Source organism: Oryctolagus cuniculus, chromosome 16 (assembly GCF_964237555.1).
Source record: "Oryctolagus cuniculus chromosome 16, mOryCun1.1, whole genome shotgun sequence".
In the NCBI taxonomy this organism is placed as follows: Eukaryota; Metazoa; Chordata; class Mammalia; order Lagomorpha; family Leporidae; genus Oryctolagus; species Oryctolagus cuniculus.
Genome location: NC_091447.1, coordinates 8,191,386 through 8,207,986, shown reverse-complemented (window position 1 = coordinate 8,207,986; position 16,601 = coordinate 8,191,386). Strand labels below are relative to the sequence as shown.

The 16,601-nt window shown below is 46.3% G+C and overlaps 1 protein-coding gene across 4 annotated transcripts in view; it reads right to left on the bottom strand.

The window, feature by feature from the left end:
- LRRC72 (leucine rich repeat containing 72) overlaps window positions 1-16,601 on the bottom strand; it is a 46,718-nt gene that overhangs the window by 5,917 nt on the left and 24,200 nt on the right. For 2 of the 4 annotated variants that reach the window (XM_002720850.4, XM_008274088.3), the window contains 3 exons: window positions 9,736-9,825; window positions 7,406-7,558; window positions 1,897-1,924 (listed from right to left, as the gene is read on the bottom strand). In XM_002720850.4, coding sequence (XP_002720896.2) covers window positions 1,897-1,924; window positions 7,406-7,558; window positions 9,736-9,825 — 271 coding nt within the window. The remainder of the gene's footprint in view (window positions 1-1,896; window positions 1,925-7,405; window positions 7,559-9,735; window positions 9,826-16,601) is intronic. The other 2 variants (XM_070059582.1, XM_070059581.1) reach the window with 2 other exon arrangements.

The following is a 16,601-nucleotide window of genomic DNA, read 5'->3' as shown; positions in this document are numbered from 1 at the left end:
AAAGGCCTGGAACATGGTAGGCCTGGCCCTTTGTTTTATTTTTTTATTTATTTTTTTTTTCTGGCCTTTTGCCATTGTGGCCCTATGCTGCCCCTGCATCTCCAGGGCATGTGGCCTTTGGGCCACCCACTCCATGCTTCCTGGCCTAGATGCTCCTCCATGAGGCTGGCTTCTGGTACTGGGTATGAATCCAGATTTCCCTCTCTCTTTTAGATAGAGCCCCCACTTGCCTATGCATTTCTCTTACAGAATAAAAACTTAAAAACTTATCATGCTGCCTTGTTCAGTTATGCCGGTATTCAAAATTCTTCTCTAATATTAGGTAAGAACCCACAGAGGCTTATTCATATTGGGAATTTATTAATAAGCACACAGTAATATAATTGGCACCCCATATTCCGATATCGAAGTGACACTTTTTATTGCGCTTTTGGCTTGTTTTAGGGAAATCGTGTTTCTGAACAAAGTTGGGACCTGCTGTTACAGTTTGGGTCTCTCACACATTCTTGCTTTCATGTTTGAAAACTGCATGAAGTGACAGTGCTGAAGTATTTTTAGATAATGTGAATATTAATAAGTACATTTTATTGCAAAGCTATCATTTCTCTCAAAAATGCACATGAGGGTATTTTTCAACACTGAATCTAAAGAAAAGATTCATAAATAAGAATAAAAAAGAAAGAAGGAATAAAAAAGAAAGAAGGAATAAAAAAGAATGATGATTTTTAAACCATCAGTATTCAGGAGATAGAAATGTTTTCCATAGTATTCATGAAGTATTTGGTTTTGAAAATGTAGGGGGGCCGGCGCCGCGGCTCACTAGGCTAATCCTCCACCTTGTGGCGCCGGCACACCGGGTTCTAGTCCCGGTCGGGGCGCCGGATTCTGTCCCGGTTGCCCCTCTTCCAGTGCAGCTCTCTGCTGTGGCCCGGGAGTGCAGTGGAGGATGGCCCAAGTCCCCGGGCCCTGCACCCACATGAGAGACCAGGAGAAACACCTGGCTCCTGGTTACGGATCAGTGCGGTGCACCAGCTGCAGCGGTCACTGGGGGGGGGGGGGGGGGGGGACCAACGGAAAAAGGAAGACCTTTCTCTCTCTCTCTCTCACTCTCTCTCTCACTGTCCACTCTACGTATCAAAAAAGAAAAAAAGAAAATGTAGGGGGCCAGCGCTGTGGCACAGTGGGTTAACACCCTGGCCTGAAGCACCGGCATCCCATATCGGCATCGGCTTGAGACCCGGCTGCTCCACTTCCTGTCCAGCTCTCTGCTGTGACCTGGGAAAGCAGTAGAAGATGGCCCAAGTCCTTGGGCTCCTGCACCCACTTGGGAGACCCGGAAGAGGCTCCTGGCTCCTGGCTTCAGATCAGTGCAGCTCTGGCCGTTGCAGCCAATTGAGAGTGAACAACCATTGGATGGAAGACCTTTCTCTCTCTTTCTCTCTGCCTCTCCTCTCTCTGTGTAATTCTGACTTTCAAATAAATAAATAAATCTTTAAAGAAAAGAAAATGTAAATTCCAGTGAACATAAGATACTGATTTGTGATTGCTTTCATTGAACATATTTAGGGGAAAAGTACATAAGGAAGGTTAAATCCCTCATAACTCTTAACAAGTTTTGTTTCTTTAATGCATCAAATCTCCTTTTCATGTATTTGGGGTTATAGTAATAATAATAAAAATAGAATATTACAAAAAGCCTAAATACATTGAATGGGACTCCAGGGCTTGAGCTCAATTATCATGGGAAAACATAGCAACTTTTCCCAGTCTGTTGAAGGGCTAGTCACTTTTTTTTTTATGTCATTAAAATCTATTTTAGGAAATGGGGATACCTTAGAGGAACAACATTAGGGAATAATCTGATAAGAAAAATCAGGGTTAAAAAAATGGACTTACTTGTCTACATTATCAGCAAACGCAAAATCTAAAACAAATACATGTTTAAATTAGTATTTTTCAAACATTTAAAAACAATAGAGCAACAACAGCACAAAGGAAAACTCCAGAACACCGCTGTTGTCAAGCAATCATCTACATAAATTTTTCAGTCCCTGCAAAATGCCTTGTGACCAAACCCAAAAGTGAAATTTTCTCCTGCTAGCGTGAAAATTTCGCCTTAGTTTTTGAGGCAGATTCTTTAACATGATTCAGATCTTGAAAGCCCTGAGATCAGAGGGCTTTATCAACTTGGCTACCAGTGGAATCCAGCTTAACCACCAGTGGCAACTTTGATGATTAAGAGACTGAGGTTCCTCTGCTGAAGTGGATCTGTTTTCTTCTGACAGGCACGTGGGTCTGTACACGGGTGAACAGTCCAAAGCAAGACAAACATTCAGGGCCACTGCAACCCTTTGGATTCTTGGCATTCACTTCAAAGACACAGAATCAACAAATCCTAGATCACAAGAATCTCTGTCTTGCCTGGCTTTAGAGCTCAAAGCCTGGATTTCTTAGGGAATCTTCCAGAGCCTGCCCTCGCCTTCTTTATTTCTCTGCAGAAGGCCTGGTGCCCGGCTGGGGATGAGACGTACCCAGCACCTGTTGGGCCACTCAAGCCCACAACAGGGCTCTTGCCAATGCACCAGCAGCAGCAAGCACGCAGCCCTGCCTCGGGTGGTCTCACAGCCTCCCTCCCTTCGTAGTGGCTGTCAGGCCTCTCCCTGGCCTTTCTGATCCCCCATGATCTGGCTTTATTGAAGTGTAGTTGACAAAAATGTATATACTTCAGAAGTACAATGTGGTTTGCAAAGTAGTCACCAAAATTAACTTAATCAACATCCATTGCATCAGTTACCATCTTCCTTTCTTTCCCCTCCCCCCTCCCCCCTTCCCCCCCTCCCCCCCTTCCTCCCCTGTGTGTGCACACCTGTACTTAATACATATACATCAACACAGAAATTTGTTTGTTGGCAAAACTCTAATGCTGATTTTACTCTGCATTTTATTCCTCCTCTGCAGTGTGTCTTTTAATGCCCCCAATACATCCTGGACTAATTCTATAATAGAGTAGTTTATATTACATGGATTTGCCATAATTTATTTCCTATTCCCCTATGAATGGCCATTTGGATTATTTCTCTACTTTTGCTATACTATAAAAAATGTTGCAAGGAAAAGCCATCTGCTTATGTGTCTTGTTGTCAGAGTGTGCAAACATTTCCAAAGGAGAGGGACTTCAAATTAAATTGGGGTATCAAGGGGCAGGCATCATGATGCAATGGGCTGAGCTGCTGCTAGGGGGCGCCCATCTGTCATTTCAGCGTGCTGTCCTATCAAGTCCTGGCTGCTCTGCTTCTGATCCAGCTTCCTGCTAACGCAGCTGGGAGAGCTGTGGAAGCAGCTGCAAGTGCTAAGGTCCCTGCTGCCCACGTGGAAGATCCAGATGGATCTTCCTGGCTTCAGATTCCTGGCTTCAGCCTAACACAGCTCTGACTTTCGTAGGCATTTGAGGAGTGAACCAGCAGGTAAAAGATCTCTCTCTCTACACTCCCCATCTCTTTCTTTCTCTCTTTCAAATAAATGAACTTACTTTGAAAAAAAGAAGTAAAGAGAAACAAAAGTAAATAATTATTTCAGCAATCTATTTAAATGATACATAAAGCACTAGAGCAATGACCACCCTGCATGCCTGTGATAATTCTAACACCAAAAAATTGATTGATGGAGTGGGCTGGGGGTGGGGGGTGGATGACCTAGTATTTCCCATTATTGTGTGCATTAGCTATCTCTCTCTCTCTCTCTTTCTTTTTTAAAAATAGATCTCTTTTTTAAAAATAGATTTATTTTATTTATTTGAAAGTCAGAGAGAGAAGAAGATAGAGTGAATCATCTGCTGGTTCACTCCCCAAATGGCCAAAGTGGCCAGAACTGGGCTGATCTGAAGCCAGGAGCCTGGAGCTTCTTCTAGGTCTCCCACAGGGATGCAGGGGCCCAAGAATCTGGGCCATCTTCTGCTGCTTTCCCAGGCACATTAGCAGGGAGCTGGGTCAGAAGTGGAGCAGCCAGGACTCGGAACCAGCGCCATGCAATGCCGGTGCTGCCGATGACAGCTTTACCCCAGTGCCTTAGCTCTTTCTAAAAGGGGAAATATCCTACTCTGAGGTTCCTCTCCCACCGCAGTACAGTTTACTACCACTCATCTGACAACACCCAGTCTGGGCCATCACTATTTTAAAGAAGTCCAGGAAGATATGGGCGCCGGTTCAGATCCTGGCTGCTCCACTTCTGATCCAGCTCTGCTATGGCCTAGGAAAGCAGTGGAAGATGGCCCAAGTCCTTGGGCCCCTGCATCCGCGTGGGAGACCTGGAAGAAGCTCCTGACTCCTGGCTTTGGATCAGCGCGTCTCTGGTCGATACAGCCATCTGGCGAGTAAACCAGGGCATGGGAGATCTCTCTCTCTCTCTCTCTCTCTTCCCCTCTCTCCCTCTCTCTGTAACTCTGCTTCTCAAATAAATAAATAAATTTTTCTTTAAAAAAGAAGTCATGGGAGAAAGAAACTGAGAACTTATCCTAAATAAAAAAGGAGTAGGCAGTCACCCGTGCCTGTCACTATTGACTGGATGTTCTTTTTTTTTTTTTTTTTGGACGGGCAGAGTTAGACAGTGAGAGAGAGAGAGAGACAGAGAGAAAGGTCTTCCTTCCGTTGGTTCACCCCCCAAATTGCCGCTATGGCCAGCGCACTGTGCAGATCTGAAACTAGGAGCCAGGTGCTTCCTCCTGGGCTCCCATGGGGTGCAGGGCCCAAGCACTTGGGCCATCCTCCACTGCACTCCCAGGACATAGCAGAGAGCTGGACTGGAAGAGGAGCAACCGGGACAGAATCCGGCGCCCCGACCGGGACTAGAACCCCGGGTGCTGGTGCCGCAGGCGGAGGATTAGCCTAGTGAGCCGCGGCGCCGGCCCAGACTGGATGTTCATTTGAAAGGACATTTTCAGAAAGCATCTTGGAACAGTTGCGGCTAAGATGAATATGGCCTACAAGACGGGATGATACAAGCACATCAGTTCTGAGCTGCGATAGTGGCCTTGTGCTTAAACAGGACAGCAGCCCTCTTTTTGGAACTTGCAGCTTAAATGCCAGAAAGTGCTCAGATGTCTGCTACTGAAACATTCAGATAGGTCAGCGACTGATCGAGGCTTTCCTGTTGCCCCTGTAGTTATGAATCATCCATAGCTACGGCAGACCCGTTCTTCCAAGAGTAGAGAGACAGAGTCTAATAACCGGCGGCTCCTGAAAGTGGCAGAAGATTAATAACTGTTGAATATGCATGAGTATATAGGCATGTCTATTTTAATATTTTTTCAATTTTTTTATGCTAGAAAATGTTTATGGGTGTGGGTGTTTGGCACAGCAGTGGAGTTGCTGCTGAGTTTGCTTGCATCCCATATTGAAGCCCCTAACTTTGAGCCTGGGCTCTGCTCGCCAATCCAGCTTCCTGCTAATGCACACCCTGAGAGGCAGCCGGAGATGGCTTAAGCGGTTGGGTCTCTGCCACCAATGTTGGGGACCTGGAGTTGCTGGCTCCCTGTTTTGGCCTTATCCAACTCTGGCTATTGTGGGCATTTGGGGAGTGAAGATTCTCTCTCTCTCTCTCTCTCTCTCTGCCTTTCAAATGAACAAACACAAACACGAATAAAATCTCCCAATAAGGCCAGTACTGCAGCTCACTAGGCTAATCCTCCACCTGCGGTGCTGGCACCCCGGGTTCTAGTCCCAGTTGGGGCGCCGGTTCTGTCCCCGTTGCTCCTCTTCCAGGCCAGCTCTCTGCTGTGGCCTGGGAAGGCAGTGGAGGATGGCCCAAGTGCTTGGGCCCTGCACCCCATGGGAGACCAGGAGGAAGCACCTGGCTCCTGGCTTCGGATCGTCGCAGCACTGGCCATAGCGGCCATTTCGGGGGTGAACCAATGGAAGGAAGACCTTTCTCTCTGTCTCTCTCTCTCTCTAACTCTGCCTGTCAAAAAAAAAAAAATCTCCCAATAAAAATAGTCAAGGAGAAGGTCTCAGTTCTCTTATTTTCCTCTCCCTCTTGTGCATTCACGAATGTGATTTAGCTGCTTATGGAATTCTGGGCTGCCCTTGACTTTGCATCAGCATTTTCAGAGCATGAGGTCACCGTCTTCCAACTCCCATCCCATAAATGCAACCAGGGAGCTTGTTGTGAGTTCGTGGCTGTCTCTTACAGGCCATCTGCAGTTTTTCTCTACTGCTGTAGAATTGTTTTGTCTTTCCTGTGGATTTTGTTGTTGGTGGTGGTATGGTTCGTTGTGTGTGTTTTACATCTTTGGATTTACTTTGCCTGGCATATCTAAGGATTCGTATAAATCATCAATTTTGGAAAATGTGGAGTCATCATGCTTCAAATAGTACCCTCTGGTCAATTTCTCAGTATAATTTTTCTCTTCAGGAATTATTACTAAGCTTATACTGGATTTCTTCCTAATGTTTTCTATCTCAGCATCTAATTAGTGTCTTTTATCTCTCCCTTTCTCTACATTGTATTCCAGGTAATAGCTTCAAAACCAGTTTCTAATTTAATATTTATTCCTTCATTTCTAAAAAGTCTATTCATTTCTTTTTAAACAAAGTGTCACAAGGAAAAGAATTTTGTCTTTGCACCTTTCTTTACCCCCCCACCCCCGCTTCCTTCCTGGAATGGCGATGCAAGACGTGGTAGAACAGCAGTCACTTTGCAACCAAAAGGTGCACTAACAAGAGCAGAATAGAAGACAGATGTATTGTTGAACACTGGCATCATGGAGCTTTAACCCCAGGCTCGCTCCCTTTGTACTTTCTAATGTGCGAGAAGAAAACAACCAATCTGGATTTCTGTTACATAGGAGGCATTAAAAATTCAATGATTGAAACATCACCAAAAGTGTTCAAGTTGTATTTGCATATAATGACCTTGCATGTGAGAATCAAACTATGGACAGTGCGAGGTAGCAGGTAGCAAAATGGCAGGTGATCTTGTTTCTTTCTTGTATTTTCCCTACATAGTCAAAAACTTCTAACCCTTAATTGCTGTGACTAAGTACAGTAACCATCATTTATTTACTGTACTCCCTTGACACTGTTCCTTACGCCAAGGGAGGGGCTTCAATGTTTGGGGTTGCTTCAAAAAGTTCATGGAAGTGAAATGAAGAAATTATTTGGTGAAAAAAATGAAAATGTATGTATAGATTTTCCATATTATTCATTTCACATGAAATTTTCAAGACTCTTTGTGTTATCCCATCATTAGCACATTACCTCATGCATGAGTGAGGATGAAAATCGCACAGCCACTTTGGACTAATGCCATTCTAAACGTGAAGGGAGGACACTGGAAAGTAGGTAGGTGTTATTCTACGGCACAGGTGATTTGTTTATTGTGTTTGGAATGGTCATTATAATAATCAAAGTACCTGAAGGGAGTCTCTGCTTCCTCTTTTGCTTATAAGGTGACTTGGGATTCCACCAGGTATCGACTTTTCCTCTAAATGCTATTGATTGGATGACGTGAGCCTTTTTATGGTCAAAAATGGTAATCATTGACCTTCTTTCTTTTTCTGTAACATCTGATGAATGCAAAAAGTCCCGTTAGTGAGTAGCACTGTCAGTCCGCTGTCGAGCGAGTCAAAGCAGAATCTTGTAAAAATTGGCCTGCGCTAGGTTACATGTGAACTTTGTAAAGAGGCTACCGCAGTTGTCTCTGTAATCTTACAATCACTGATGCGTCCCAGGCTCTTTCTAATGCATCACCATGCGTAACTGAAGCCATCCTTCCAGACAGGCCTCTCCTATCCTCCGGGCTTCAGAAAGAGGACATAGGACCACAAGGTTCTGATCCAGCCCCAAAGAAGGGAGTCACTCAGTATTAAGGGTTAACACTGTCAAAATTGAAGGATAAGTAGATCAATTGATTCAAAAGAGACAAAATAGAACTTGTGATGTAATTACCAAAATTCAGAGAATATGGCCTTTGGAACTTAAATAGGCCTTGAGAGATTCAGTCCATCCTATGATTTGAACAGGACAAGGCTCCCCAACTCACGTATATACTTAAACCCCGTAAGTCATAAATCTGTGGTGTTAAGAGTGTGGAAACAATCCCATCATGGTGTTTGGGTGCTGGGCCTCTTGGGAGGTCCTTAGGTACCTGGAGATGCATCCTTAGAAGGTAGCTCTCATGGTTAGTTATAAACAGTCCAGCCCAGACTCTGTCTCCTTCCTGGCTAGCTGCATGATCCTCCCTGCTTACACACTGCCCTAGCGCCATCCTCTGGCCTCATCAGAAGGTGGAACCAATGGGCGTGGCCAGACCTTGGACTGAGAACCTCCAAAACCATGAGCCAAAATAAAGCACTCCCTTCACAAGTCACTTCTCTCAAGCATTTTGTTACAGTAGCGGGAAGCTGACCAACACTGTCCAATTCCCTCACTGATGAGACAATAAAGTGCCAGGGAACATGTGATGTGGCATCCGACAAGTTAACATCCAAACCGGGACCAGAAGGGGGAGCCCTTTCCTCACCCTCAGTTTAGAATCCCTCGTCTAGGACAAATTCAGGGAGCAAACATGAAAACATAAGCGCAGTCGGGCTCCCCCACATCTACAGGTTCTGAATCTGTAGATTCAACCAGCCACAATTCAAAATCATTTGGGGCCGGTGCCGTGGCTCACTAGGCTAATCCTCCGCCTGCAGCGCCAGTACTCTGGGTTCTAGTCCCAGTTGGGGAGCCGGTTCTGTCCTGTTTGCTCCTCTTCCAGTCCAGCTCTCTGCTGTGGCCCGGGAGTGCAGTGGAGGATGGCCCTGTACTCGAATGGGAGACCAGGAGGAAGCACCTGGCTCCTGGCTTCGGATTGGTGCAGTGTGCTGGCCATAGCGGCCATTTGGGGGGTGAACCAACGGAAAAAGGAAGACCTTTCTCTCTGTCTCTCTCTCTCTCTCACTGTCTAACTCTGCCTGTCCAAAAAAAAAAAAAAAAACCATTTGGAAAAAAAAAATTGTGTCTGTACTAAACAGGTATAGACCTTTTTCTTGTCAGTATTCACTAAACAATACAGCATAACAACAGTGCACAGAGCAGTCTCGTTGTGTTAGGCGTTTCGTGAGATTGCTACACAACCCAGAGATGACTTTAGGCACAGAGGACAGGTACAGGTGCTCATTCTTGGTGAGGAACTGGAGCCACTGAGGATTTGGGGCAGAGACTGGCGGTGTGGAGTTCCTGGAAGCAAACCCACTAGGACACTGATGGGAAAATGCAATTGAAAAACTTTACAAACACCACTACTTTTACAAAGACCGTTTTCAAAGGTATTCTGCCAGGAGTCAGCGCTGTGGTATAATGGGTTAAGGTGCCATTGGCAGCACCAGCATCCCACATGGGCAACAGTTCGAGTCTCGGCTGCTCCACTTCCAGTCCAGCTCACTGTTAATGCTCCTGGGAAAGCAGTAGAGGATGGCCCTAGTGCTTGGACCCCTGCACCTACATGTAAGACCCAGAAGAAGCTCCAGGCTCCTGGCTTTGACTGGGGAGTGAACCAGTGGATGGAAGATTTCTCTCTCTCTCTCTCTCTCTCTCTCTCTCTCTGTGTGTGTGTCTCCTTCTTTCTCTCTAAGAAAAAATAAGTAAATAAAATCTTAAAAAAAATAAAAAAAAAACCAAAGGCGTGCCTAAGTTTTAAGACTACTTCTCAAATATTGCTCTGAAAAAAAAAAAAAAAAAAAAAAAAAAGAGCCATGCTTACGTTTTCGGTCCAGCAGCTCCACTCCTGGGAGATGGTAGATTATGTATAAACGGTACAGATTATATTGACACAAAGGGTTTTGGTATAGACCTGCAAAGAGAGAGAACCAAAAATAAGATGCCAGATATCTAAATTAGTATTATTTGGTAAAATATGAGAAACTGCGGGATTCAGGGAAAATGCAAGACTTATAAAACTCTGGACCTGGAGCTGTGGCTCACTTGGTTAATCCTCCATCTGCGGTGCCAGCCTCCCATATGGGCGCCAGGTTCTAGTCCCAGTTGCTCCTCTTCCAGTCCAGCTCTCTGCTGTGGCCCAGGAAGGCAGTGGAGGATGGCCCAAGTGGTTGGGCCCTGCACCTGCATGGGAGACCAGGAGGAAGCACCTGGCTCCTGGCTTTGGATCGGCGCAGCGCTGGCCGTGGTGGCCATTTGGGGGGTGAACCAATGGAAGGAAGACCTTTCTCTCTGTCTCTCTCTCACTAATTCTGTCAATTAAAAAAAAAAAAAAAAAAAAACTCTAGACCCCACCAAGCCCTTCCTTATCCAGATAATGCTTAATCTTCCTAGCTGTTAAATCCATTCATTCACCAAATATCTACCAAGTGCATACTACCTACTAGGAAGTGCACTGGGTGCTGGGGGCATATCACTGACCCAAACCTATCCCAAGGGAGGACAGGTTTAACATGCCCTTGATGAACTGGTACAGGAAGAGCTAGTTAGCTTCACGGGAGTCTGGCCTTTTTTTTTTTTCCTAAGATTTATTTACTTATTTTTAAAGGTGGAGTTACAGAAGGAGGGTATCTCCATCTGCTGTTTCGCCCTCCAAATGGCCACAATGGCTGGGGCTGAGCCCACATAGGTACAAGAGCCCAGGCACTTGAACCATCTTCCACTGCTTTCCCAGGCCATTAGCGTGGAGCTGGATTGGAGGTGGAGCAGCTGGGACATGAACCTGCACCCAAATGAGATGTGGTGTCACAGGTGGCGGCTTTACCCGCTACACCACCACGTTGGCCCCGAGACTGTTTTGTTGTTAAAATTTTGGGAGTCTTGATCCACTCTCAAATGTCCCGAGGATGCCTGTATGAGGTGGGCAGAGATGCAGTACACTACTCAATCAGGGTTTTTCCTTCTCTGTTCATACGCTTGTGCATCGTGCAGAAAATGCAGATGCCAGTAACAGCTCCAGGAGCTCCCAAGGTCAAAACTAACTGTCTTGTGCACCTCTGGTGTGCAGGTGCCAGGATACATCTTGAACTGCTCTTCCAAGGCAGTGGCTGGATGTGGGAGACCTGTGTCTGCTCCCACCCCTGTCCTCACATCCCTTGGAATCATGGGGCCCGCACTGTGACTGAGAGGGTTAAGTCACCACCTATGACGCTGGCATCACCTAATCAGAGTGCTGATTTCAGTCCTGGCTGCTTCACTTCCAATCCAGCCCCCTGCTGATGCACCTGGGAAACCAGCAGAAGATGGGCCAAGCGCTTGGGTCCCTGCCACCCATGTGGGAGACCTGGATGGAGCTCCTGGCTCCTAACATTGGCGTCGCCCAGCCCTGGCTGATGTGGCTATTTGGGGAGTGAACCAGCAGATGGAAGATCCCTGTCTCTCTCTCTCTCTCTCTCATTCTCTCCTCCCTCTCCCAGCCCCACTCTGCTTTTAGAATAATACATTTTTAAAAAATCAGCATGTAGGTACATTTCAAACAATCTTCAACTTGAAATTGTGAGATTTTATTTGCAATGCAAGTCTCTTCCCTACTCAGACTTGAATAAGATTAAGCAGATTTATCTGAACGCAATGTGAAATGAAGCTTGTCTGAATTCCTCGTGGGCACCGTTAGCAATTTGAAGTCTATCTAGTTTCTAGAAGGTACTTCTGGGAGGAGGAAGGAAGGGTGGGAGGGCAGGTACAGTGGGAAGAATCACTGTTCCCAAAGTTCTGTTTATGAAACGCATGATGTTTGTATACCTTAAATAAAAGGTTTCTGAAGAAAAAAAAAAAGTGGTACTTCTGAAAAATACCTATAATGAGTAAAACCACTAGATGGCAGTAGCGGACAAAGCTCCAGTTACTGCCAGCACCATCCCTCTCCAAAATGACGCTCACTTAATGAACCTGCTAAATCTAAGAGTACTGCTGGAGAAATTTGATAAAGGCATGATAACATTAAGCATTAGAAACTCGGGGACAAAAACTCAATAATGTGGGTAAAGAACAGTGCAACATAAAAATCATTGAAGGTAGGGAGCAAGCTTCAAAACACAGACTGCTTAGGAATGGAAAGTCAGTCATCTACAGGTTTTCTCTGTAGGTAATAAAACATTCTGATATCTGTTGTAGAAACCCATTTTTTTTTTTTTGGCCTGGCTAATAAAATCTGATATATAGCTACTCCTGGTGGAAAACAGTGGCTTGGGAAGGACATAAACCAGGCATAGCTGACGTGTGGTGCAGAATAAACAAAGGTTGTGGGACAGAGAAAGTCATAAAAGAGAAGGCAGAGCCAGGAGCAACACAGAGATTTGGGAGAAAGGAAACTGGTGCACAGTGGGGAAAACGAGAGGGAAAATGAGGCGGAAATTTTTCCAGATTCCTTAAGTGGCAAAAAATGGTTTGCGTTTTATTTTTGAAAGAGGTGGCGTTCAAAGCGGTAACAAATGATTTTTAGCTACAGGATGGAGGACCAGGATGAATGTCTCTCAAAGCAGCAGTAAGGACAGACTTTAGGAGATCCACAGGGATCAGGCATTGTCGCTCAAGCCAGAGAAAGTCAGAGAGAGGGTGGCAGGGGTACAAAAGCAAAGCATAATTTTTTAAAAAAATAATGAGGATTTAGGAAGTAGAAGTCACAAATGCTTCAGTGCAGAAGTTGGCTTGGTGGCTCCTGTCTCAGGGACTCGCACGTGACAACTCAGGACCCCAGAGCACATTCCAGCCACTGGAGGTGGAGCCCGCCCTCACAGGGGACACTCCTGATACAGGTCCCCGCATCTGCCAGTGACATTTCCTTCTGCTGCACCCGCGTCTTCCCTGTTCCCTCGGACAGCATCACTATGTCGCGTCTCTGCATGGCTTCTGCTCCTAATCCCACTAAGTAGCCTCTTTATGTAAACTCTACAAGTCTAGCTTTAGCTAAATGAAGCACCGAACTTGTGTTGCACGATTGTGTCTCCGTCCTCAAATTTTTTGGTGCGCGTGGTGACTCGCTGTGCGGCTCAGCCTACAGTGAAATCTGACGGACAGAGTCAGGACCCTCAGCTGTTAGCCCAGACTCTGCTTAGACTGACTTTTTAAAAAGTAAATAGAATTAAATGATTTGAAAGGCATTCCATTTCTATTATCCTCACCGTTTCCCAGCTCTTACATTTTGGAAGGAAGCGATTTTATCTGCAACTGTTTTTTTTTTTCTTCCCCTGCCTATTCAACATCTAATATTTTGGATTGATGCTGCCAGAATTATCATACATGAAAGTTTCTAAGGCATAAAATCAGTTTCCTGTGTCTGAATGTTCTAATGGTGCACGGGCACATTCCTCCAGAAAGCATGAAGCAAAATTGCTTACACGTTCATGTTCAGTCGGTTAATACTGTTTAATCCACCTGCCCTAGGCTACTCAGCACACCTCGGTGGCGCCAGCACCGTCTTGCTTATCTTCATGTGGGATTCTCAGTCTGCGAAATTTGCATTTACCCAACCATCTATCAAAAGGTCTCTACCGTCTTAGCACACAAGCCGATTTCCATGAGCCACATGTGTGAAGCTACTTAGTACTGAAACAGAAAAGGGAAAAAGAGAGATAGTCATCTCTATAATTGGCTCCCATTTATTTTTTAAAAAAACTTTAAAGCAGAATTAAAAATCATTTCAAGACTCCCCTTGAAGAAAATGGATGTGATTAATAAGGGATCACCTCCCCATTTGAATAGATGATTACCCCTAGCAGCTTACAGAAGGCAGGTCAGAGGGCAAGGGTCAGACACGGGAGTTTCAGGTTAAGGGTCAAGATTACCCAGCAGGGTCAGCATCTGCATTGTTACTGTGCACCTAAAAATCTGCGGACTGACACACACTTGCTGCGAGGAAACACCTCCTGCAGTAAGACAGCAGACACATTTTGGGATCTTAATTACTGGGTAAATGCAAATACTTTGGCTGAAAATGGAAATCAGCCCTGATTTCCGAAGGCAAACTGGGATAAGGCAGGACACTGTGAGAGCACAGCCGCGTGAGACCCAGTGGGCTCTGTTTATCTGCTGGATGGTTTGGGGCTTTTTTTTCTTTTTTGGAACAAGTGGTCCCGCCTCCTGGCGAATGACAGATTGAGGGGCTCAGATGGACACGCCTTGAGATCACAGCCTCCCCGCATCTCCAGCCCTGCTTTCATCCTGTGTGTTGGCCGTCGGACTGGCCACCAGGGTAGAAACGTCTGAGGACAGAGGCTGCCCGTGGGAGCCTGGAGAAAGGGGGACCCCCTGCTCCCAGTGTGCACTGGGAAAGCAGGTGGTAGCAACTACTGGAGGCAGGCTTGGGGGGATCCTTCCTCACAGCTGAGCTGAAGGAAACACGGAGCAGAGCAGGGAGAGGAAGCAAGGGCTGGGGTGGTTCAGGTGCTCGGCTCAGGATTCAGCGGTGGCTGCTGCGGGCCTGTTGTCTTGCTGCGGGGAAAGGGGTGCAGGAGCTGCAAAGCGGGTGTCCAGGGCTCCTGGGAGCTGTGATCTGGGAAGAGGGCGTGGAGAGGCAGACCGCCTGGGGAGAAGGGGTGGGGCCCGGCTCCGCCCGCCCGGAAGACAGGAATTCCTGCTCGCGGGACCTCACACTCTGCAGCTGGCGCGGGGCCTGCCTGGAGCGCTCAGCCCCGCGCCGCCCGCCCGCCTGCTCGCCGGTGCTGCGCAGTTCCCGTTCTGAACGCCAGGGGGAGCGCGGGGCTCAGTCTGCAAAACCTGCACCCTCCAGGCTTTTTCTCAACTAACTGAAGGGGAATCCGAACAACCTGAAGATTTTTTGTACGGTTTTGACAGCCTGCAAAGACAGAAATCGCAACATCTGCAAATAGGCTTGCTTTTCTGTTTTTGTGACGAGTTGAACCTCGTAAGCACAGGATTTTGCTACGCAAATAACATTGGTTACCCCCAGAAAAACGCAAATATGTTCTCCATGTAGTACCGTGAGCCCGATTGGGACATGGGTTCAAAACGTGAATATTTGCTACCGAGAATTTTCTAAAAAGATATTTTGTTGAAGGAGGGGGTAGGGGGGCAATTGCATATGGCATTTTTTCCATTAAAAAAAATGATTCTAGGGCCTGCATTGTGGCATAGCAGGGTAAAGCCACAGGGATTGCAATGCCAACATCCCCTGTGGGCACCAGTTCAAGTCCACGTCTGATCCACTTCCCTGCTGGTGGCCTTGGAAGAGCAGTAGAGGATGACCCCCAAGTGTTTGGGAGACCCGGATGAAGCTCCTGGCTCCTGGCTGCGGCCTGGCTCAGCCCAGGTTATTGTGGCCTTTTGGGGGAATGAAACAGCAGATGGAAAATATCCCTCTCTGTGTCTCTCCCTTTGTCTCTGTGACTCCCTCTCTCCCTGTGACTCTAAATCTTCTTTTTTTTTTTTGGACAGGCAGAGTGGACAGTGAGAGAGAGAGACAGAGAGAAAGTTCTTCCTTTGCCATTGGTTCACCCTCTTTGGCCAGCACACCGCGCTGATGCGAAGCCAGGAGCCAGGTGCTTCCTCCTGCTCTCCCATGCGGGTGCAGGGCCCAAGTACTTGGGCCATCCTCCACTGCCTTCCCAGCAGAGAGCTGGACTGGAAGAGGGGCAACCGGGACAGAATCCGGCGCCCCAACCGGAACTAGAATCCGGTGTGCCAGCACCGCAGGTGGAGGATTAGCCTAGTGAGCCACGGCACTGGCCGTGACTCTAAATCTTAAAAAAAAAAAAAAAAAAAAATCCAAGACAAGATTCTCAATTGGAACAATTATGCAATTGATATAACTTAGATCAAGTTATGGTGATTTTAGGCAGAGGTCACTGAGCCAGGCCTGCAAAGAATGGGGCTCCTGAGCTGACCCAGTTCTGAGCTCACACTCACCGGGACAGGCAGGGCAGAAGCTGGCTATCAGGGGCCACCCAGCCCTGAACCGGGCACGTTTACTCAGGGCACAATCCCGCTTACTACGAGAGGGCGAAAGGGGCAGTCTTGCTTACAGCGCCCCATCAAACTTGTTTGATAACATCAGTTGGTTCAAATCAGTAAGCTTTTACATGCAGCAAATGGTCCGAATAGTTTTGCAGCAAGGAGATATTTTGGCTGAGAGTTAAGAGATTGTAAACCCCACAGGGTTCCGGTGTAGTATTTCTTCTTCGTTTTATGCCCTGTTATCTCGTTGAGTGTCATGGTGAATGTGTGATAAACACTTATTGAATGAATGAGTCAATGATGCGTGTTAACTGAATGAATGAATGAATGATCAGTGGTACAAGGCAGCAGTTTAAAGTTCAACATTCCTTAGCAATCTGGCTAACTCTGGGCTGGGGTTCCCACACCAAAGAGGGAATAATTCTATTCCCATTTTACAATTGCTGGATTTAAATGTGAATATGATAAAAAATAGTTTCCTCAAATATCTTCCTATAATGATCATTATTTAAAGGCCAGTTACATTTTCTTGAATCTATCCACTGCTTAAAAGGATGTCTAGACTGTATGCAACTTAATTCATCATCTGACTTCCATAATTCACAGCAAAACTATTTATTTTTTGCTGCTTCAAATGAGCACTGATGATGAAAAGTGTTTCGGTGGTACAGTGGTCAGGACGTCACTTGGGACCCTGTACATCAGAGTGCCTGGGGTCAA